This window comes from Gordionus sp. m RMFG-2023, chromosome 2 (assembly GCF_954871325.1).
Source record: "Gordionus sp. m RMFG-2023 chromosome 2, tfGorSpeb1-WG-v2, whole genome shotgun sequence".
NCBI classification, from domain to species: domain Eukaryota; kingdom Metazoa; phylum Nematomorpha; class Gordioida; order Chordodea; family Parachordodidae; genus Gordionus; species Gordionus sp. m RMFG-2023.
In genome coordinates this window covers 44,553,069-44,578,601 of record NC_088776.1, presented here as the reverse complement: position 1 = coordinate 44,578,601, position 25,533 = coordinate 44,553,069, and the positions used below count along the sequence as shown (strand labels likewise).

Sequence of the window (25,533 nt, the reverse complement as noted above, 5' to 3'; positions counted from 1 at the left end):
CATCATTTTTTCCGTTTAATTTATCTGAGAAAAGATAAGAAAAATAAAGATTAAAAATGGCAAAAAGTTAGAAATAAAATAATGAAAAATTAAAAAAAATTAAAATTAAGGGATCATACAAGTAAATTTTTTTTATCTATTTGAATAAAATATATGATTTCCGAAATTTAGTTAGCCAAAATTGGAGTAAAAATTGTCATTAGGAATTAATTATTTTAGCCCAAAAATGTAATATTTTTTTTTATTAACACATATTTATTTGACAAATAACCAAATCAGTTATGATGACGCATATTAATATCTTTTTTTTTAACTTAGTTGATTAATATGACAATAAACGATAAAAATATTTTTTTTTTAAATAATAATCATTAAGTAATTAATTATAATATTTTTTAAAGCCAATTCTTTTTTGAAATAAAATATGCGATAGGAATATGTTGGACTTGGATTATATATCATGTTTAAAAAAGTTGTGATAATTCCAAATATTAAGTGGTTGCATGACAAAATTATACATTTCAAAATATCATACGTAAAGTAAATTCACATTTTTCTTTAAACAGGTGATTTTACCTTATTATATAAAATATATTCACAATTATTTTAATTTTATTTTAGGCGCATGTTTTGTGGATTATAGGTAGTTATAAATTTACAAAAAAAGTTCCAGAAGAGTTGATGGTTTAGCCTTTTCAAATTTGTCCCATAAATCCTTCAAACAATCAATCAATCAGCAGTTCAAAATGAACGGCCCCTTTAAGCTTGACCTCCTCATTGGGTTTGTCATGTTGTATATTTCCGGCGAAAGCCTTGCATACTACGTTAATGAGGACACCCCTCTCTGGTTGGTTAAATTGAACCATAACAAAGGGAGTTTGGTAACCTCGCTGATTGAGGTAAGGGAAATATTTTTCAGGGATACCATCCTTAGGGTAGTAGGAAAGCTCACCTATGTTCTCCTTATCAGCTGCCGTCTTGTAATGTTAAAAATGATTTTAAGTAAGAAATTTGAATTATTAAAGTATATATACATTTGATTAAACTAATTATAAAAAAAATATCTTTAACATTCGTACAAATAATTTTTATACTTCTCCGAAACATCGAATGACCACGTTTCTACCCCTATATTTACCTCCCACCTCGATGGGAATCTTATCGTCATCGTAAGGCCGGGGTTTCCATCCATATATCTAAATTGCAGGAAATGTCAAATAAAAATAAATTATGAAAATGTGGCAATATTTGAATAAATTCATTTAAGTTATAGATAGGTGCATTTAAAAGAGTAATATTTTCGTTAAATTATATTTCGTTATTTATGATTTTTTTTATCTTAATTAATTTCTAATATTTATTGACTGTTAAATATCTGCAATTATTATTAAATACTTTCGAAAACAGACATGGTGTACTTAAATGACTAATGAGCTAATCTCAAAAACTAAAAGAAACCACGTCCCAGATCAACTATATAAATACTAATGTCTATTATAATATGGCTTTTGGAAAAAAAAATATTACTCATCATAACATCCTCTCTTAATATGAAAATAATGAAAAATGACATCGATGATTACAGTAAGCTTTGGCGTTTAAACAGATGTAGTATAAATATAAGAATATCAATGTCATTCCACTTGGTATCAAGCACTATCACATCATTTCCTCCAGTTGCCAATTAGTATATAATTATTTTATGAATACTGATAACTTTACCACTTTTCCAAATATAAGATAGCTTTTCATGTTAAAAAGTATCCCATCTCGCGACATAACTGCTTGCCTTTACAATTAAGTTTCTCCAGGATATAAACTCATGCTAACGGTACATTCACGAGTCGGTAGACGAGGGGGGGGGGGTAGAGTAAGCAATGTCTTCGCCTATTTAAAATAATTTAGATTGCCAGCGTCAGAATTGGAAAAAAATAGATGGCATTTTAGCATTTATTGTTATTTTTATCAAGAAATAAACATTATAAAATGTTTTATAAACAAAATGGTAGCATATTAATATAATTTGCATTTTTAAATCAAAAACTACCACCCCCCTATTTAATAGATTTTTTAAAAAAATATCCAACACTATACCAAACGATTGTACCCTGACATTGTTTAAATCACCAGAATTAGCAGTATTCGATGCAATAACAAGTGCTACAATCGTTAATCACTATAAGGCCTTTAGATACAATATATAGTTTATATCTTCTACGCATAAAATAATTTGAATCATAATAAAGTACACCTGAAAAAATGACTTTCGCCGAAACCAAAGAATCTATACAATCACTGAAAAATGATGGTAGCCTCAGCAGTGACCGAGGGGTTTGGAGGTTACCAACACAGGCTCTTCAAGGAAAAAATATTTACAAAGATCCTGAGGAACAGCTGGCATTTTGGGTAGACCACTACATGCATTTTTTCCAATCCAAAATCCCATCCATGATAGTGGATACAGACCAGTTAGGTTCCCCATCATCATCAAACTTTTCACTGGCGAAGATAAAGAAAGCTATAAGTGAGCTTAAAAACCTCAAGGCCCCAAACCTGGCATAAGGAGAGAACATATGAAGGCCTCGTCAGACAAAATTTCTAAATACCTGTTTGCCATATTCACCAAAATATGGGATTCATGCAGGACCCCGGACAAATGGAAAAAGTCGGTCCTATATCACTTCCCCAAAAAGTCATACCCTACAACCTTAGACGATTATAGAGCAATCGCCCTCCATAGTCTCCAAAGTATTCGTCGTACTTTAAGGGTGGATTCTTATCTCCACTAAAGACATCTAACCAACAACATCTGCGTTTACAGACCTTGTAAAACATTCAGGAGCCGATTTTATCATAAAAAATTTACCTACAAAAATGCTGTAGGTAGAAACTACCTGTTGTAATTGTGGTAACATGCAAATTTACTAGATTAAGAAAAACGCCAGACAGGCAAATTACTTTTAAACAAAATTACGAAGCCGAAAGATATTCAAATCTACTCAAGAAAAAAGAATTAAATCTCGGTACAAATTGAGACTATGAAAATGTTGATTAAAGAAAAAGGATATATAATGGAGAAATTATGATGCGAAAAAGGATGATTAAATTATTATTTTTAACTTAAATTTACTTTTTTATATTAATTTTTATTTTTCTTTTATTTTGATTATGTTTTTCACCTGTATTTAATTATATTAATTATTATTTAATAAAGGATTCAACTATAATTTTAGTATATATTTCTTTTTATATTTCGGTTTTGATTCACAATGACAAATCCTTCAATTGTGACAATGGTGTTGGAGAGAGGAGGCGACAGGGCCATTACAACTTTCAGTCTAATGCAAATCAATATATACGGTGGGACAAGGAGATGTGTCAAACTGTTATCTAATACAAAAAAAAAATTCCAGAAGAACGTAAGAAAAATATGTAAATAAAAGTGAAAAAGAAAGATTATTTTGATAAGATTATGTTTATATAGAATATAAAATCTAAAAGTAAAAACAAAGAATTATAAAGGTAGCATTCATAGTAGATAAGATATAAAGAAGTTTGTTAATTATTTAAAGGTGATAATTAGGAATTTTATATTTAGAAGTTACTGGTAAACTAAAAACCATTTGAATTTTGAAACTTATAGAGACTGATATTTTAGATTTTAAAATTATTATTAATTGATCACTAGAAATAACTATGACAAAGAAAAAGAAATTGCGAAAGTTAATATTAAACTAATAGTTTGCTAAGATATAATAATTTAAACATTTGGCGAATAAGATTAGAATATAAATTTATTGTTAGGGAATAGTTGTTGTTGTAATTAAATTCTTATTGAAGATTTACGTTTAACTTTTATTTTAAGGGCTGCGAGAGATAAAACAGCCTCAAGGATTAATGTGAATGTAGTATATTAGGTTGTAGATTAACCAAAAATCTTCATAAAGAGAAACGGCTTTCGTCATTAGAAAATTTATGCCGCAATCGAGCTCAATTAGAGATCGGATTTTTATTTTTTTGATTCATAAATAAGATTTGAGATCAATTATGCAACATTATTCTAATAATAGCAGAAAGAAATGCTTTAGAAAATATATATCCTTGTTTTTCAACAACATGTGTTGAAAACTTTAATGATTAGATTTCATTTATTGTTCAAAAACGTGGGTGTGAAAACCATAGTACAGTGGTTGTTCAACAAAGTAGGTGTGAAAACCATGATGATAGAGTTCAGTGGTTGTTCAACAAACATATATATGAAAAATATAATGATTAGACTTCATTAGTTTTTCAACAACGTGTGTGCGAAAAGAGATTATATATTTCAGCAGTTTTTTATTAAAGGATATAAACAATATAGAGAAGAAAATAAATAAAAGACTTGAGCGCCAAATAAAGTAGGAGGAAATAAAGTTGCAATTTTTTTTAAAAAAAGAAAAAGATATATTTATATTTTGGAAAAATTTTTAGAATTTTTTTTAGATTCAAGACTATCAAGAGAAATTTAGATTTAAAGGACTACTACCACAAATGACTCAATGAAGATATGGGTCTGAACTTCATTGAGGGTAAAGGGGTTGTAGAAGTTAATATAAATATATAATTATTTAGCATATTTTGACTATATTATTATTTTAAGATCTAATTTAGAGGAAAAAGTGAGCAAATATTTCGAAGTTAAGAAATTGATTATGTAAGGAAGAATTAGATTAGAGGTGATAACCTTAAGAAGGAGTGAACAGATGATATATTCTAGGTAGTTCAAATTTAAGAATAAATGTGTAAGAAAAAGGGATAAATTATTTCAGAAGTTATAAAGGGTTAGATTATTTTAGGTCGAAGTAGATTAGATGCGATCTGAAGCGGTGAGACCAAGATCAAGTGAGAATAAAGACAAAGTCGATATCTAGGAACTGTCGTAAGATCTATACCGTCACAAGAATTAGATGCCTAGAACTTCAAAGACAAGCGACTAGATAGAACAAAGGGTCAAGACGTTCGAGCTGCAGTCGTTAATCGCTGACCAATATAGCCAAGTGTCGACGGAAACTTTAGTCTTAGATACGAAAGTTGATGATCATAGAGAAAGGAATTCGTGGAAACAATCGTTACTCGCAGACAAATTATCGTCAGTCGTTTACCGTCATTAGTTACCAGAAACCGTTAGAAACAAGCAAAGACTAGGATAATTTGGGATTAAAACGAAATATAATTAAAAGAGCTAGAAGAATGTGTCGGGAATCATGATAACAGAAGTATCGAGTTCGTCAATGGCCTATAGAGATCAAGAGATAATCGTTTACAAGGAGTTGACAAGAAACAGAAGGAATCAAGAATTTCAGATTGTAATCGGATACAAACAGTCCTTAGAAGTGAAGAATATTAGACGTCGTTAGAAACTAGAAGACATTAAAGATTAAAACAAATAGATTCGGTGGAGAAACAAGATCAGTAAAGTCAAAATCGGAAGAAAGGAGATCATTCGCAGAATGGTGGGACTAATCTAAGTGGAAAGGTGTTGTAATTGTGGTAACATGCAAATTTACTAGATTAAGAAAAATGCCAGACAGGCAATTACTTTTAAACAAAATTACGAAGCCGAAAGATATTCAAATCTACTCAAGAAAAAAGAATTAAATCTCGGTACAAATTGAGACTATGCAAATGTTGATTAAAGAAAAAGGATATATAATGGAGAAATTATGATGCGAAAAAGGATGATTAAATTATTATTTTTAACTTAAATTTACTTTTTAATTTTCTTTTTTATATTAATTTTAATTTTTCTTTTATTTTGATTATGTTTTTCACCTTGTATTAAATTATATTTATTATTATTTAATAAAGGATTCAACTATAATTTTAGTATATGTTTCTTTTTATATTTAGGCTCTGATTCACAATGACAAATCCTTCAATTGTGACCCTACCATGCATCCTTATCTTTGTAGAATTTAAGAAAGCGATAGAGAGCGTCAGGCACGATGTTGGAATATCTTGTGGGAAAGTGGGGACCATAATAAAATAAAAGTTTACAAATATCATTACAATAACTCCACGCCAGGATTCAGCCAGAACAATTAAAATCACCCTTCTTCAGGTTCAAAAGAGGGGTTAAGCAGGGCTGTGTCTCCCTCATCCTCTTCATTATCGTCATAACCAAAATCATAAAAGACACCATAAGTACCATAAATGTTCCAGCAACTTGCAACCTGAGAATCATTTCCTACGCAGATGACCTGGTCCTGATCACCAAATCTAAGGCGAACAATCGACTTCTGACAAGTTTAGGTACCCACTGTAAGTGTGCTGGTTTAGACAAAATTTCAACAAAACCAAGAATATACCAACCCCCGAAGCACAAATAGATGACTTTACCCTTGACTCAAATATGTTAAAGATGGTATTAAATACCTCAGAATTTTGATAGACTAAGGAACGCCAAGATCACATTCAGGGCGAACAATCGTCTTCTGATAAGTTTTGGTACCCACCGTAAATGCGCCGGTTTAGACAAAAATTTCAACAAAACCGTGAATATGCCAACCCCCGAAGCACAAATAAATAACTACCCTTGACTCAAACGTGTTAAAGATGGTAATGATACTTCAGAATTTTGATAGACAAAAGGCAAAACAAATGAAGAAATCGAGGCTAGACTAAGGAATGCCAAGATCACATTTAGCAAATATCATAAGCTATGAACCGCCAGAGATTTCATTTAAGACCAGGCTGCAAATATTCGATTATACAGTTATCCCAATCCTCCTCTATGGCAGCGACACTTGGGACATTAACAAAACCTTAACCAAAATAAATACAGGTGTTTGTAAATAGGTTTCTCCGACAACTCAGTGGGTACTCTATTCCAAACTAATTTTGAAAGCCAAACTGTGGGGGATCTCTAAACACACCCCTGCCCAGTCAACCCTAAAAAAAACAATACAGCATAAGGCATGTGATAAAAAATTACAAAAAAAAATATGATACCCGAAGCACTAACCTGGCTGAGTCTCACAAAGGGAAAACATAAGGCAAATACAAATAGTATTGGCCAAACAATCAATAAGAGACGTCTTGGCTCTAAACTTAAACGTAAAGCAGTTCATAATGCTGAACAATAACAAAAATTCCATTAAATAGCTGCTAAAACTAAAACACAGGTATATAAATTACCAAACCCCTCAAATCATCCCTAAGGCGCCACTTTTCTTCCCCATACATGTGGTAAATACTTTATTTAATTCCTATATATCATATTACCAAGTGGATATAAAATTAAGATAGCCACTACCCCCTCCATAAACAAAACTTTATTTAATTGGGTACAGGCTTGTTTCTACCGGCTTATTCTTCTGCAGGGGTTTAAATAAGATTTGCCTTTTACGCGCAGAGGAAACTGCAGTCTGCCCAAAAATTTGTGAATGGGCTTCTAAAAAAACTTATGAAGATAAAAAAAGAGGAAGTAATATAAAATCCATTAGGAAAATTTATTAACTTTTTATTTTGACTTCCAAAAATAAAATATAAGAATATTTACAATTTCAAATAGTATGAATAATTCAAATTGAATAATAAATTTTACATCATTATTTTTTCTCGTTATTCATGTACAAACAAATAATTTGCTCTAGGCCTATTTCAGATTAAGAATATATCAATTTATAACTGCATTTAGTGCTTCTCTATTTTTCGTTCTGCCAACTTTGGAAATTTTCTTTTTTAATCTATTGTCTATCAAACGAATTGAAGTACGAAACTAAAATGTATACTCTAATTACCATTACATATTAGCTCAAGCTTAATAATTAAAGCTTAAAAATTTTTGGCAAGCTTCATGATAGGCTTGAGAAAATATAACTCGATTCAAAATATAATGAGATTTTAACTATTTTATATATTTATTATATGAACAGAAGAACAAACAATATTTATAAAGTTAGTAAAATTTTAAGATTCAAAAATATTTGGAATTGGGGAAAAGGAGACCTTAATATTTTCGATTTTTCCAATCAATTCAAAATCCGATATTAAGAGGTGGTTAAAGGCGTGACATTGTAATTTTTATTCGCTTACAATTAGGTTCTATTTAGTGACTGGCAAAACTGATTGATGAATTAATAAATATTAGGCATTAAATATTGGCGCAACTTAAATATTCACTACTAGTATAATTTAAGCATGATGCCAAACTTGGTCTTTTTTCTTATTTTGCCAATCAGATTATGTGTTGAATCACTAAAATGTAATAAACACGCAAATTATTGACATAAGTTTTAGTATTTTTAGAAGTTTGGTAGGCTTCGCCTATAATTTGGATCTATGAATTAATAAGTGCTAATTAAAAATTAATTATTAAGGCAACCTAAATATTCAGTACTTCTATAATTTTGGTATGATGTAAATCTTAGTCATTTTTTCTTATATTGCCAATAATGTCTTTTCTATAAACTATTTACTAATTGGCTTGAAGTATTAAAATTCAGGGTTGTGTAGTCAATTGACAGATATTTGACCACTCTAATTGTGTTAAATATAGATGTTTTGTATGACAATATTAACTCTATTTTGTATAAAATAGTAAAAAGAATCTATAATATTAATTTTATAATGTAATAACTAGTGTTCCGCTCTCCATGGCTGAGTCTTGTTCTGATTCATATTCAATATTATCATTTTCTTAAATATTTTTAAATCAATTTTATCGTAAATCTTCAAGCGATTTCTGTTTGTTCTGATTCATATTCAATATTATCATTTTCTTTATTATTTTTAAATCAATTTTATCGTTGTCTAAATCTTCAAGCTATTTCTATTTTAATAAAAATATTAACCGATTTTTTTCTAAATAAGAAGCAAAATGGGAAATGTCAGTAAAATGCCAGTTCTTTTAATGGGCATGGTGAGCAAATGTCTTCAACTAACTTGAAGCCGGAATCTGATTATTTGTTTTAGAAGTTTTACAGCTTTCCACATTTGCTTTATGATATCACTTGAAATATTATGATCATCACCACCTACAAAATGCCTAATTCTTGTACTATATCACATACTTCATTAAATTCACTACTAGTAAGATGATCCACCAGATATTGGAGATCAAATAAATAAATAACATTGTGATAGCATGTATTTATATCATTTTTTTAATTTTCAAGCAATTATTTAAATTTTTATTCTTCCAAGTTTTTAGAGTAAATACTCTTCCAGCAATTGACCGACTTGTTAACCCTACTAAAATGAATAGGCAATAATTATTTATATAATTTTTAGTATTAATGCTTCCAGAAGTTTGGTAGACTTCATGCTTAAAGCTTAACATATTTCCATTTTGCTTATAATACTATTATGGTTGGCCAAACTGATTTAAGAATTAGTCATATATATTAGCGCAAACCAGATATTATAAACCTCTATAATTTTCGGATTTCTAATTTTTAAACCTTTTTTCCACTTAAACCACCTATTAAACGAATTAAAGCAATGAAACTAATTAAGCACTACTTACTGGTTTGGTATAAGTTTCAGAATGAGTGTTTCCAAAAGCTTAGCTCATTCCACGCTAAAAGTATAACATCATAGGTTTCTGTTTATAACTCGGTTTATTATTAGTTTTGGTTGGCAAAATTGAGGATTAAGTACTAATCAGGCACTAGATATTAGTGCAAGTCAGATATTTAGTATCTATATTTTCCATTCTGGTATGATGGCAATTTTTTCTTATTCTTATTTAGTTAACTTTTTGCTTTTAACTACCAAACGAATTAAAATAATTAATAATTAATTGACCAACATTTTGTTGCTAATTAAAAAGAAATTATGGTTGAGTGAGAATGAGTTTACAGCTTTACATGCCCCTTTTAATTTTTATATCTTAAATAATAATTTTTGAGGTTGAATAATGTTATGGCCTTATATTATTATATATCCATTATTATACATAATGTTACAGAACAATAAAGAAAATTAACCAAACTATATTTATAGCTTTATTTATTTTCAAAAAAACCTTATTAAGCTTTAAAAGTACACAGGGTGAACCCTCTGTATAACCGAAATTTGTGGACTTGTCGCATTTGGATGACACTTTTTTGATGTCGACTCGGCATACCTGTTGATCGTTAGATTTTTTCTGTTCATCGCAATTCAAGAATCCTTCCCCTTCTGATTGATCGCTGGTTTCGTAAGCTATAAGTTTTGTAATTCAAAGTGAATTTAAGTTACACGAATTAAATTAGTAAATAGGTTGATAATAAAAAATAATAACGAGATGGGTATTCTAATGAAGTCAGAAGATACGGCAAATCATTTCATATTTAGATATCATCACCTGAGAATTAGATTATTCCATATCAACTTTTTTATGCAGGAGAGCACTTTTAAACATTAAGTTATATTTTCAATATGATGGTATAACCTTGTATTGGCACTAATTTAATTTATTTTAAAATATTTCGGATTTTTTTATGCAAATAGAATAGTATAATATAATAATAAACGATTGATTTATATTTTAAAAAAGTCCTTTTTGATAATAGGGTGGTTATGGAAGAATCTAGTTCTAAGGCGATGATATGCTTTAAAAATTAATAAGAGGGCTCAAAAATTGATAATTACTTTTTTTTAAAAAAGAAAGGAGTTAGTTTTATAAATTCATATATTTTTTTACATGGGTGTCCTCTACTTAATCATGATTATAATAATAGAAATGGATAAAAGTGAAATAGGAGCACTAATTAAATAAATAAAACTACAAGGACCTGAGACGAACTTAATTTTTTTTTAAAAAAACCATGGACAGGCTGGGCCGATTTTTTAGAAATAAATTTAAATTACAAATAATCGGCTGAAAAAATCATATAATTTTAATCGTTTAACATTTATCTGCTGCTCGATTAAAATTAAAAATGCCTGTTTTTAATCCGGGAGCAGGCCTGGGTCCAAAAAATAAATATTTAAAAAAATCTGGGCTGGTTTTAAAAATAGGTTTATTTGCTTAAATCCAGTGTGGACTTAAATTTCTACTTCTGTATGGTCTCCGATACTGTCTATTTATAATATAATAATATAAATTTTTTGAGGGTGTCGGAAAAAAAAATACAATAATCCATTCTGTTTAAATTACCGAAAGCAAAATAATATATTTTTAAATATCGAAAAAATTATCAATTATAAATAATTCAATTCCAATTAGGTTTAAGGCTAAAAGTATTTTTTCGTAAATTTGTTAAGAATTGAAAAATAAAGACAAAATTTATAATAAAAAAATAAATCCTTTTTATTTTCATTATTAAAAATTAGCTTGAGGGAGTTGATTTAATATTTTTCGAATAAGGATTTGATGGTAAAATAATGGTAATTTAGAGTTAATGTGGAATGGAATTCTATAGTTTCTAAGTTGATTTAAAAATAAATATAAGCAAAATAATGGGTTTAAAATTTAAAATAAGTTAATTTATAAGGTTAGAACTTAAATTCAAAACTTAGATTAAAGGTGAAAATAAAGGGGGGGGGGGGTGGTAAATTTCGATTATTTATTTCCATAGGTTTGAAGTAACATATGAATGGAAAGAAGTTTTATATGAAGTCATAAATAATAAAAATATATTGTTTGATTATTTTTCCCCCTGAATGAAAGAAAAGTTTTTATCCAATAATTAAAAAATATCGGTAAGCTAAAAATGGCTACCATTCATACCATAAATTTTACTGTTACGACAAAATAATTGACTCAAACCAAAAAAAATCGAACTAATTAAGCAATATCGAGATTAAAAAAAGAATTCATCCGAAATGGGAATAAAAATTGTATATCTTTTTAAAGCATTTTTTTATATATTAAAAAACAATCCTTTAGATCAGATCCAATTAATTTTAAACATGATTTTCTCATTTTAAATAGTAGTTTAAGTATATAAATATATAATTTAGAAGACCATCATAAAGGTAATCAAAAATAAAATAAATATAATTTTATTTATATATTTATTTACCAATATTGGTAATTACTTCTTTTTTTAGAAATTAGAATCGCTGACTCAAACATTATGATGAATTAAATATAAGAATATTAACGTTTATCGATTGAATAAAGAAAAAAAATATTTTAATAAATAATTGGGGACATTTTCCATTATTTTATAAAAATATTACAAACTTAAAAGATATTTGTTCAAGTCATCTACATAGGGAGCGTAGGTAGAGGGCTTCATGGGATTGAAATATATCAAATTTTTTTCGACATCCACGTGAGGTCTATAACCCAAACCTATTGAACATTTATGTTTATTAAAAAAAGTTTTATACGCATCTTTAGAGATATAATGATTTTTTTACAATTTAACAATATTCTATGGGACAAAAATTCTGAAAAAAAAGAAATATTAGCATAGTAAGAAAAAGATTATAGATTTGGTGATTGTATGCCATTGTTTCGGCTTGGCGACTGGTTTGCAAATTGATAAATTTATTAGAAAGACCATTTATAAAATTAAAAATGACAATTATTTATAAGACATATGATCAAGCCGACGGCATCACTAAATGCGGTAAGTAAAAAAAATATATAAGTACCAACATAATACATCGTCGGCTGAGTATTGTATTTTCTATATCCACATTTCTTCAAACTGCATATTTTTCGATATAAATCAATTATTAAAAAAATCAACAATAAAAATATTAAAATAATTTCGAAATCCTTTATTTGCATTTTATAGTGTTATCTAGTATTTTAAAATACAAGAAATATTTTTTTTTAAACTCTCCTAAAAAATTTTTGATATAGAACATTATAATATTCAACCGACGATTTATGTTATTATTTTATTTTTACTAAATAGTCAAATATTATCGTTAAATTTTAATTATAATTCTATTACATTTGAATAAAATATTGTAAATTTTTTTCAATAACAGGATGGAGTTAGAATCCCCCTGAAATCATCGCCAATAAGGTAAATGAAGAAATTAAGTATCGATTGATAAAAAAAAAGTAAAATGATAGTCTTCTTTAAAAAAAAATGGTGTTTATCATCGATATATAAATTGATTTTTTTAAAAAAATATTGATATAACCTGGATTGGTTCCTATAATACTACCGGAAAGTGTGTATCTGGGTTTGTATAAATTTAGAGTCCTTAGAAAGATGTACATCATGATTGCAAAAAACCCAGCCAGAAACGAGTAAAAGATTATGTAAGCTCCTGTTATCTTAGCTATAGATATATAAAAAAACAGATAATATTATATTTAATTAACATTTTTATCGATTGACTAATAAAATATTATTTCTTCTTAAAGTCATCAAGAAAAGACCTAGCAGTCATTGTTTTACCAGCCACCAATAAATAAAATTTCATGGAAAGTTGTGACGGAATGTGCTCATTCATGTTAACTTGTAAAAAATATTTTTTTAATAATATTCTATATTCTATTCGAGGCATTACAATTGTCAAGGTTTGGATTTTTTTTATCAGAACTTCATTATTTTATTACTTTTAATCAAACATATACATAGAAAATAGAATCTTAGCCGTTTTTAATTTAAAATTGCAATTTATTTATAAAAGAAAATCAAAATTAAAAGTCATAAACATCCTGTTATAAGCTGCAATAAAACAAAATTTTATTGGCAATATTTAAAATAATGTTCTAGCATTTTGTGGTGCTTCATTGAAATAGCTTTATAAGTGAATCTACTTAGTTTCAATATGATACCATAATTAAGTGGTACTTATCTCAACCTATAATAAAATCAATTGATATTACAAATTGAAATCGTATTAAAATTAAGTATTTTTAATGGTGTGCCCGTAAAGATTACTTTAAAAAACAGCTTCCAGTATTTTAAAAGATGTTGAGAACCTTTTTTTATTCACAAGAAAAAAGATAATGGTTTAAAATTTTCTATAAAAAATGTCAATAAATCGATTTTGAGAAATCAATATTTGCTGAAAAATACAAATAAAACTAGCAAAAAAACTAGTCAAGGTTAAATCATATTTAAATATCATTAAAAAAACAAAAATTCTGATTTTAAAAGTTCATTTAAGTTTGGTGATAACCTATTAACTCATCAAGCCACATCTGAGATAAAAGTATATAGAAATTAGGAATAAAAGTTCAAATTATCATCTTCAATGATTATATTTTTTACTGAAGCTAATAAAATTGGTCATGCCTTAGTGTTCTATAGTGAGAAATTAAGCGTTAGTCATAAAAAATCATTAAAACTATAAATATAGACATCATAGTCATAAATTATGCAGGGTAGTTTTAAATATATATTATATTATATACCTATTAAATTAAAAATATAGAAATTATTACAACTAGTAAGCAGGAAAAAAAATTTTTATGTGCAAACCTTTTAAAAATAACCAAATTTTTGGAAAAATTTTGCAACCCTATATTTTTGGCTTTAACATTGTGCGTTCGATTTGAACGCTAGACCGTTCTGGTATTGCCTTAGCCTGAGTTTTTATACGCTCAATTTTTTGATAATTTTATTAACTCTATAAATTTAGGGAGATAATTAAGAAAACACGGTAAAAAAATTAAAATTCGGCATGAATTGACTGAGCTTTGTGTTTCGATTTTATAAATAGTTGAATATTTTATTATTTGAATAATGTTTGGAATTTAGATTTCTAATTTCCAAATATTATTCCTATCGAATATTAATAATTATTCGATTCGTTAATGATATAAATTTTTAACAAATTATAACAATATTAATTTTTTAAAATTTAATCCTATTCTTTTCTTTAACTCATTTTGGTCTGTAGTTACGATATCGAATTAACTTCTTTTGATATGAAATATTTTCTATTTAATATTTAATTTAATTTTTGCTTCTTGATGACTGGTCCTTTTTACATGTTTATTAGGTGTTATATTTTATTATAATTTTCAATAAAAATTCCTATTTGTATTAAGTCCATCTTGTTAAAAAAAATGAGTAAAAACAGGAACATCAAATATTTTTGAATTTAATTTTTATTAATATTGTTTCGATATTATTCAATTCTTTTATTTGGATATCATAAGCAGTTTTTGTTTTCATATTCATTGTCTTAAAATAATTACTTTTCATGTTTCGAAATTGGAACATGAGGCCAAGAACCTCCAACTCGATGAGATGAAGTAGAGGTTTGCAATAGGCGGATATTAGCTAATAAGCCCGCCTTTGAAAATATTTTCAACCCGTCCGCCCATGTGTAATTTTTTTTTAAAATTTCACCGCCCGCTCTTTATATATAAATTTTATCTAACCGACCCGCCTGTCTAATGTTTAAATATTTTTATTTTAATAATTTGAAGTCTATTCTGTTCATTTCGCCTGAAGAAAAATATTAAAAATTAACCCGCCCACGCCCGCCTATTACTTTAAAAAATTTATTAACCCGCTCGTCCTCGCCAATAATGAAAATATTTTGAAAAACCAAACCATACCCGTTCAAAGTATGGGTGAGCATGGACGACGGGCTAAAAACCCACCATTGCTGACCTCGAAGTAGCGTATTTGTCAAAATTTTGCATTATTTCTAAAAATTAGTATTTTAAATATTATATTTAATAAAATATGAGGGTTAATTATCAATTTCAAATATTAGCTACTGGTATATTTATAATTGAAAGTATGTATAAGTATCAGTGCAACTCTAATAAAAATAGTTACCATTTATAAATTATGCCATTATGAGAAATAAACTCTAAATTATATTTAATTATTATTTTTTATTCTTATTTAATCATTTATTTTAAAACTCCTTCTGTTATATAAATTCATTCATTCATTACCATGCCATAAATTGCACGAAGTGCAATTTCATCACCAACCATATTTTATTAATTCTTACATTTTGCTAAGAATTGTAGCACTTAAAGAAAAATGTTAAATCAAATAAAAATTTTAAATCAATAATATATTTTGATTTGTTTTACTTTAATATGTGTTGTAGTATATAAAATAATATACTATTGTAGTATCAATTAGTGGTGGGTAAAAATTCAGCTATTGTTTAAAGTATCAGAGTATCTATAACAAATATTAGATCTAATTCAAATATTCACTTGAATCTCTTTGAAAAAGAATTCAACCATATAATTTAAATTTAGACCTGCGCTTACAAGAAACTAGAGTTAGAAGAAAAAAATAAAAATATTTTGCCCAAATATATATTAAAAAATATGGAAATATTTTCCATCGGCACTACACTGTGAATTGAAGATTTTTTTATAATAAAAATTTTTCATCATTTTTTTTAGGCATAAAAATCATAAAAGATTTAATATAAAAACGATTTGGAATTTTGGTTATAATTTGATTAAAACTTTCATATTCAAAAAAAATTTTCTTTCAAAAGATAATTTCTAACTTTTTTTTAATTGTTTTATGTTATGTAAATTTATTTAACATTATTACAATATTTTCTAAATAATTTTTTTTAAACAATGCAAATGCACAACACTCTCTAAATTTTATTTCTTTTTTTAAATAGATTTATAGTATTTTAAAAAATTTTTTTATAAAAATAGAAAGGAACACCCAACGTTTTATTTATTTTAAATCTTTTTAAATAATAACGCCAATTTTATTATTTATATTTTATATAAAAATAATTTTTAAATATGGTATCTGAATTATGAAAATATTTTACAAAAGACAAAGATAATTTTGCAAAATGCGTTATCTGTGGTATCATCTGAGTCTGCCTTCAGTACGGCAGGGGATATAGATAGTCCATATCGTAGAAGCTTATTGCCAGAAAATCTAGAGGCTCTCATATTTATTATAAAAATCTAATATATTTTAATTTTATATATTAAATATTACAATTTTAAATTCATACCAACATAAAATGGATATATTATTAAATATATTTTTTTTAATTAGTCTTAATTGTAGAAATAAAAAATTAAATTAAATGCATAATTCGATTTTTTGCATAAAAAATATTGACTTCTTAATTTACATTTGGTTCAAAAGGGGGTGGTAAAAAACAGTATAAATATCGGTATCGGATTGGGTTTGAAGCAATATCGCGGATCGATGAATAATATGTGGATCGGCACAGCCCTAAAGATAAGGATATAAAATGAATAAGGAAAATCATAATATTTTCAAATGTATATAAATATTAATAGGGTTGGCAAAATTTAATATTTCAATGTTGGTAAAAACAGTCAGGAAATTACTGAAAAAAATATATATACCTACTGATAAGTCACGAGTAGGGCTGCCAGGCTCCCCCCCCCCCATCAGTGGGAGATTCCCGCAATTTTTTAGTTTATGCACAGACACCCCTCTCTCATAAAACTCCTGCAATAAAAAATCTACAAAATCCCACAATTTTAAATTTTAAGCATTTTAACATGTCCAGTTTATCAATTCTTCTTTATATGTTTTAATCAATCATAACATCATAATAACCATCTCCTAAATTTTTTTCGAATTATGAAGAAAAAATATTAATTAATTCATGTTTCAACAAATATCATATGCACCATATATGATTGGAATGGTGTGAGTTAATATGATCCCTATAAGATGATTATCACTCCCGCCATTGATAGAATTTTAAAATAGAACCACTAAGATATTCTTAAATGAAAAATATATTAGCTGACCAAATAATATGAAAGAATTTTTTGCAAATGAATTGGCAGAAACATATTTAGCCATGTTTTACATTTAGGAAATCTATATGGGTTAATATACAATTGCAATCAGAAGAATCTTTAGATTCACAAAATTATGTAGTTTATTGATCTTTACAGCTAAAAATTGACAATATTTTTGTTGAAAATGTCATTTTCAATTGTTTAAATGTTGTCATAATTAATGGTTTTTTAAATGAAAAACGATTTTAGAAGCAATCAAAATTTAGTTTTAATAATTCTATTTACTAATGTATAAATATTATGACCTTGGAATAAAAACCAACAATTGATGGATTTTGTAATTTGATAAATAATTAAAACACCAATTGATATTAATCTTGTTTAAGGTAATTGTTATACTTTATATTTTTTATAATTCTTCAGAATACTCCTAAAGAAATGGTTTAAAAGCAGGGGGGGGGGGCGTTTACTATTTCTCCAGCAATTTTGACATTTCTAATGCAAAATAAAAAAATTTACCAAATTTCTCCTGTAATTTGAAAAATTTGACCTGGCAACCCTGGTCTGTCAGATGAAAAGTCAAGTAATCAAAAATTCAATATTTGCAAACTGTATAAAATTTAACTAGTCATTATCTGAGTTGGAAAGAAAATCATTCCTTTTATAAAACGAATACTATTATGAATATTCTCAAATAAAACTGTTAACTAAATTTTAAATTTCATTTTTCGACTACTAAAATAATGGTGGTTTTATTATTTTTAATTTTAGCTTCTGTTATTTCCCAAATGGGTGCCAATTGTTTAGTATGTCCTATTAACATTTTAAAAACTCTCTCTCCTTCTGATAGTGTAGTTTTTAAATTATGATAAATATGATTTAATTAACCTTTTTGCTGAGGATAAATCAACAGTTTAAATAAAATTTTACAAAAAAATAGATTGAAATATTTGGTTATTTGACAAAATTAAAGGTTTAATTATATCTAAATTATTCTAGCTCATTTAATTATTATTATATAGTAATATTTATTACCCACAATCCTAAAAATCAACATTATTATACTTTCAATCATGGTAAAATAGAAAACTACATCTGATTTGTTTAATAAAATTAGGTATTCAGATAATGAATAAATGAATGAACCAGATCATTTAAATTCCAAACTTAGGAATTGTTTAGGAAAACTAGTTTTCTTTAAAACAATTAAATTCCAATGCCAAGTACATGATAATGCACTGTCAAAGTTAGGCATAAAAAATCGATCTTTTAATTTTAACATCTATTTTGGAAGATATAAAGATAATCTTATAAAATTTAAAATAACAAAAATATTGTTTTTTAAATTGTATTGTATTTATTATTATTATAATGATAAATATTTAATGGTAAATGCTAAATATAGTAAAATAAATTTAAAAAAAATGATGTTTCTGTTATTTTAACTATATTTTATGTCTTTATTTTTCTAGACTATAAACCTGAACAGGGTTCAGAGATATTTCACTGAGCTAGAGCTCTTTTTTTAGAAGCAAGGTTCATAGCACTGAATTTAACAAGCTAATTCTTTTTAGAATATTAAATAATTTCTCATCAAATTAAGAATAGAATTATATTTAAGAATTAATATGTCAAAAATTGAAACAATAAAATACAAGAAGATTTAATTCTAAAATAATCTGTCTTTTTCCTTCCTTATATTAAGTATTTTTATCAAATTTAGAAAATATAATTTTATTAAAATTATTAATTTCGCTAATAAATTAAATTGATTTTTATTGGCTAATTCTAATATTAATTAATCTTGAGGTTTGAAATCAAATCTATATAAAAAATCAAATAAACTAAAATAAAAACAATATCTTTAGTTTATATAAGGTAAATTTATAAAACCAATTTATTTTGGCTTCATAGATCAATTTTTTGATATCTTAAGAAATAATTTAATAAAAAAAAATTATTCACAAATTTTTGCTAACAGGTTAAGGAAATTTAATTATGTCTGAAAAACATTTATTTTAAAATAAATATAAATGCTCAAGGCAAAATAAAAATTGATTAAAAAATATTTTATCTTCATTAGAAAAAAGAAATCAAATTAATGAAGTAAATGTATATATGCAATTAAAGATAACAAGCCTGTGTAAATATTTTTTATTTTCAAATTTTATTATACATATATATTAAGTTTAATAATTTAAAGAAATAATGTATACTAGAGATTTATTAAATACATATAAGCTTTTTTAAAATTGATATTATAATTTTAAATTTTTTTTAGTGATTATTAGTAATGCTGATAGCCACTTAGAAAATTTGTTTTCATAAATATCATTCAAAGCCTTCAGAAATTTGTCTGTTTTCATAATCATCATTCAAAACTAATATAACCCCCTCCCCACACACACTATCTTCTCCGACTCTTGTACAAAATTTTTTTATAGATTATATCACTATTTTTAAGAAGTAAATTTAAAATTTCAGAAAAAAAAACATTTTAATAATAAATGGACCCAACATTTGTTTTTCAGAGTAATCCAGTTAAAGGCTTGTAATTAGTAGGCCTAAAGCGTTCCAACAAGATTAACCCACCCCCTTCCCTTATATGGCTCATTGTTAAATAATTTAAATCCAAAATTATAATTTAATATAATTACCCCAGCTAGCTGCTGTCCGCCCTAAGAATTCTCTTCTGTCAGGATTCCATATGGCACGAGATATTTTTTCCCACTTGGTCCTTTCTTTTTTTGTCTCATAATAATCTTTATTATGAGATGACATAATATAATAAGTAAAAAAATAAAAAAAATTGAAGGGCGGTCTTCCGAAATTAATTTATATATGACTTTTAAGCAACGGATTGAACAGATATTTTTATTTTTGAGTTAAATATTACTATTATAAAATATTAAAATTTTAATTTATAGACTTTTATTAACATATTATAAATGCTAAACATGCAACATATATGTCGTTTTATTCTTTTGGAATTTATTTAATTTAAATTGGCATTAGGTTGAAAATAATTGTATTCAATTGGGTTGAATATATAAAACTGCTATTATTTAACAATAATATTTAACGCGTAGGTGTAGCCGATTGCTAGGGGGACTTCACTGGGTAGGTTTTTCCCAATATTGGAGGTCTTTAGTTCTTCTTATTGTATCCCTTTGGCTATATTAGTTTTTTATGTAAATAATTTTAAATTTGTATTTTCTTTTTTTTTATAAAATTAAATATGTTTTTTCTAAAAATTTCGTATTACAGACATTATTTTTAAAAGTTATTCCTTACTCATTTTTCTTGCTAATTCTCTTTTATATTGCATATATTTTTTGGATGAAGGCAGTGGGGGGGGGGGGGGGGGAGAGATATTCGTTTAAAATGATATTTAGGAGAACAGACAAATTTCAGAAGAAAAAAGAAAATTTTCTATTCCTGCCCCCCTCTCCAACCTACTATGCCTCTGACTAAGATATTATAATAATATTTCCAAAAATGATCATAGTTTTAACCTTTATAATATCCTGGTGTGGTAATTAATTTCATAGCAAAAACTTTTCAACCCCTTACCTCTTAATGACGATATTATCCCTTAACAAATGTAAATTTGAAATAGGGAATATTTTACATTCATTTGTTTCCTCCCAGTTTATTCAAATAATGATGCCTTGTTTTAACTTTTTAACCCTCTTCAATTTAAATGTCTCTCCACCCCCTACCCTCCCGTATGTCTGGCATAAGTAATCTAGGTAAAAGATTAATTTAGTAGTCATTGACAAAGCGTATATTGTATGATTAGGTGATTTTTTTTAGATGAATTATAATATATTAAGACATTGATTAAGACATGTAAATTCGAAAGATTCATCCTTGTCTTTGAGTAAAGTGTCTGGTTTATTTTTTTTAGATTGAATGAATGCTAGATTAGAAAATTAATTTCAATTAATTTTATTCTGTTTTTATAATAAGCATATATATTTTTTTAAAGGATCAAAATCCTCATTCTTCTTTTGCAGTTGGTGGACAAAGGTTAGGGTTAAAGGTTTTAATTTCTTTTAGCAAACTTTGTAAAGTTTCTATTGGTCTTCCTTTGCGTTTATCAATTAATTCTCATAAAAAATTTTGACTAAAGAATATTTTTGAAAAATATTCATTAACTCAAATCATTATTGTAGCAATGTTTACAATTTTATGTTGAAATATTAGATTATCTTTAAATTGTTTATTTTTATTTTTATTTGTATGATTTATTTTTATATAACAAGAAATGGTTAATTTTATTTATATATAATTTACTTTCACATTAACACTTTTACTTATAATATTTTTAGAATAAATTTTATTTTATTACAACCAGTGCTTAATCATTATACCTGAGTTAAAATACTTACTAAATATATTTAATTTTGGTCTAATCGAACCCAAACTAATCCCTTCATTTATAAAATTATAATTGTTTTAAAAATATCAAAATTTTTATTTCTTCTTTTATTTGTTTAAAAAAAAGTATTTTTTATATTTACTTCCCTCGCTTATTTATTCATATATAAAATTATAACAAATTCCATAACAATGATTTTCTCTTTATTTATTAAAAAATATAAAATTTTATATTTGATTCTACAATATTCATTATTTTAAGGTCATAAAAAATTATATCAGAAATATTTATAATATTGGCATAATTTTTTTCTTCATTTATTTATTAAAAAAGAAGCAACTTTAATTTGTTATCCGTGTATATTTTTTTTAAAAATATTGTAAAAAATATCAACGTAACAAAATAGTTTATAACTGTTTTTTTAATATGGTATAGTTTTAATTTTTAATTATATAACTTTTATTTAATTGACCAGACGTTAGGCGTCAAGTTTAGTCTAGGGAAGCAATCATAGGCGAAGCCAAGATTTTCTTAAAGTGGGAGGGGGGCGGGGATTCGGCCTGCTTTTGACTGACTTTCGGCCGGGTTTTCTTAGTTTATATATATATACTCATAAAATATTTTTGCAAGATAGAATGTTAATTTTAATAAATATTATCTTTGTTTAAAATATAAGAAATTGATTAAGAAGTAAGTAGACATATAGTTGATATTTCTCTATTATATAGAATTGTTTACAAAATATTAGGCAAAATGCCACTTTTACAGACATATTTGACAGTTATAGAATATATTACAATTGATATTTTAATAAATTTTACTAATAAATGCTTTTGATAATATAAGTAACAATTTGCATTCAATTCTTTAACGCCATCTAGTTATTTAAAAATATTATTAAAAAATATCTTATTATTCATCTCACAATGGATGTACATTATTAGATATTAACGCTAATGAAATATAGAATTATTTATTTCATTTACATTTTCATTTACATTCTTTAAAAGATACTTTCTGATGTCCTTATCAATATTCTATAGTCTTCTGTAAAATATATAATTCCCTATTGGTAAAGATTATTTGATTGTATTAAGATATTAAATAAAATAGATATACTATAAATCTACGACACATAATATTCCACTGTTTGTATTGTGCGTTAATTTTTACTTAATTTATAGTTTAATTTTAACAATAATTTTATAATTATATTTTATTTTATTAAGAAAAATAAGTTAAAGTTACTCCCTTTATAAAAAATTATATTTGAGATATTATATTATTTACTAATTATATCTAGTAATAATAATTATAACCCATTTCACTTTTGTCTTAAGACTTATCTTTGGCTTATATTTCATTTCCTAAAAAACATGTTTGGTTTCATTTTATATAAATTGCTTTTTTCCAAAAAATTATTAATTATAATCAATAGTTTTAGTTTAAAAAATATTAACTTTTCATTCTTTCTTTCGAATTATTGTTTAAGGTATATGCATACATTTTTAGGGGACAGGAGGTGGGGAGAGTACTAAGGAGGATATTTTTATTAGCTTAAAATGATATACACAAAAAGTGATAAATTTCTGAAGGGGGAGAGGGAATTTTCCTTTGCCCCCCTCCCTGGCTACGACTATGGAAGCAATTGATAAACATTCTTTATTTTTATTAGTCAAAATATAAACATTTAAGATTTTTAAATATAAACGGATTTATCTTTGTTTTTGAGTAAAATTTGATTTATTGCATATCAAATCTATCATATTGTCAATTCTCGACTGCAAATGTATGGTAGATTCTTCATGCCGTTTAACTGCATTCAAAAAATTATTCATATAAAAAAATCCTTTATCATTCCAAACTTATTTTTCAATTGGGAATGATAGGCATGACCAACAATGTAGAGAATTAGAAAATCACATCCAATGAGCCACTCATATTTTTTATATTTATAGCTGGAATTAATATGTAAGTTTGAATTTATTTTTTCAAGTTTTGTAAAATTGATCTTGGAATTCCTTTTAAAATAATCAATATCTTCATATCATAATTTCTTTAGCTAAATGATATTTTTAATAGATTTTTAGCTATTTGAGATTCTAAAGTAATTATTGTTTTTAAAAAGGACGACATTTTTTTATTTAAAGAAAGAAAAGATAAAAAAAAATTTTCTATAAAATACATTTGCAGGATTTACTCTTTATTTATTTTAAAAAAATAATCAATATTATAATTGCTACCCACTTGTTTATATTTAACGTAGTAAAAATAATGTATTTTTTTTTGAAGGTAGTAAAATAATAACGTAGTAAAAATACTATTCTTTTTAACGTAGTAACCATGTATTATTTATTTATTTTTATTTTTTAAGAGAAATTACAAGAGAAGCAATGCTTTCCTTGTTTCTATGGGTGCTTCCTCATTGTAATTAAGAGTTTACACTTTTAATTAGTTCAAATGATGACCCAGATTTATTATATAAATTCCACAAATGTTGCCATTTTGACATGACCATGTTAAATGCTTTCTTGTAATCATCATTTTCTAAAAAAATCTTTTGAATCCTGTGTCACTAAGTTTAATGTATGGTAAGAACATGTTCTGTTCCTTGGAAGGTAGTCAAAGTTATTTAAACCATAATTAGCTAACCCAAAAAAAGCATCTGGAGTGCAAACAAAATTTGGCTCAAATAATAATTATCTAAAATATATTTCATTTGAATAATATGTAGGTCCGTGAAGTTGGCGGAACGATGTGAAGATCAATTAGCAAAACCTATGCCAATATTTAGAGTCTTAATTGATCCTAATTGATCTTCAAACCAAACATCAGCGGAATCAATGGTTAATGAGTTATAAGCAAAATAAGGCAAGTGTGAAATTTAAAGCTGGCGGAACGATTTGAGGATCAATTACCGAAATCTATACCATTGTGTAGCCCGTTAATTTATCCTAATTGATCTTCTATCCGGAAAGCAGCGGAATAAACCGTTCGTGTGTTATAGGCAAAATAGAAAAGTTTGGGCATTTTGCCAATATTTAAAATTCGAGCAATTATTTTTTAGTTAAAACGTGCCTTAATTGATCCTCCAAATTTGTCAAACAGAATGTCAAAAAAATTAAAGGAAAGTGAGATACCAATAAAATAAGGAAAGTGTGAATTTTGATTTGGCGGAACGACTTGAGGATCAATTATCGAAACCTATACCATTGTGTAGTCCGTTAATTGATCCTGATTGATCTTCTATCCGGAAAACAGCGGAATGAACCGTTACTGAGTAAAGAGCAAAATAAGAAAGTGTTGGCACTTTGCCAAAACCGAAAATAAAAATGTTCATGTTCTGATACTTGGGAATTATGTAGTATTCAATATGTAAGTTATAATCTCCAAACCGCATATCCGTATCATTAGCGGTAACAGAGTTATAACGGTTTTAAAAACGTAAAGTTAGCGGAATTTTTTTTAAAAATTGAGGATCAATTACCGAAAATTTTTCCAAAGTGTAGAGCGTTAATTG

General features: G+C 26.3%; 1 protein-coding gene across 1 annotated transcript; it reads right to left on the bottom strand.

Annotated features, from left to right (window-relative positions):
• Positions 1 to 417: 417 nt before the first annotated feature.
• LOC135925300 (sodium/potassium-transporting ATPase subunit beta-like) lies at positions 418 to 20,481 on the bottom strand. The gene is made up of 6 exons (XM_065460551.1): positions 20,287 to 20,481; positions 13,078 to 13,218; positions 12,158 to 12,268; positions 10,010 to 10,188; positions 1,095 to 1,196; positions 418 to 977 (listed from the first exon to the last, which is right to left on the bottom strand). Exons 1-6 carry the CDS (start codon positions 20,408 to 20,410, stop codon positions 726 to 728), a joined length of 909 nt encoding a protein of 302 aa, XP_065316623.1. The 5' UTR covers positions 20,411 to 20,481; the 3' UTR covers positions 418 to 725.
• Positions 20,482 to 25,533: the final 5,052 nt, after the last annotated feature.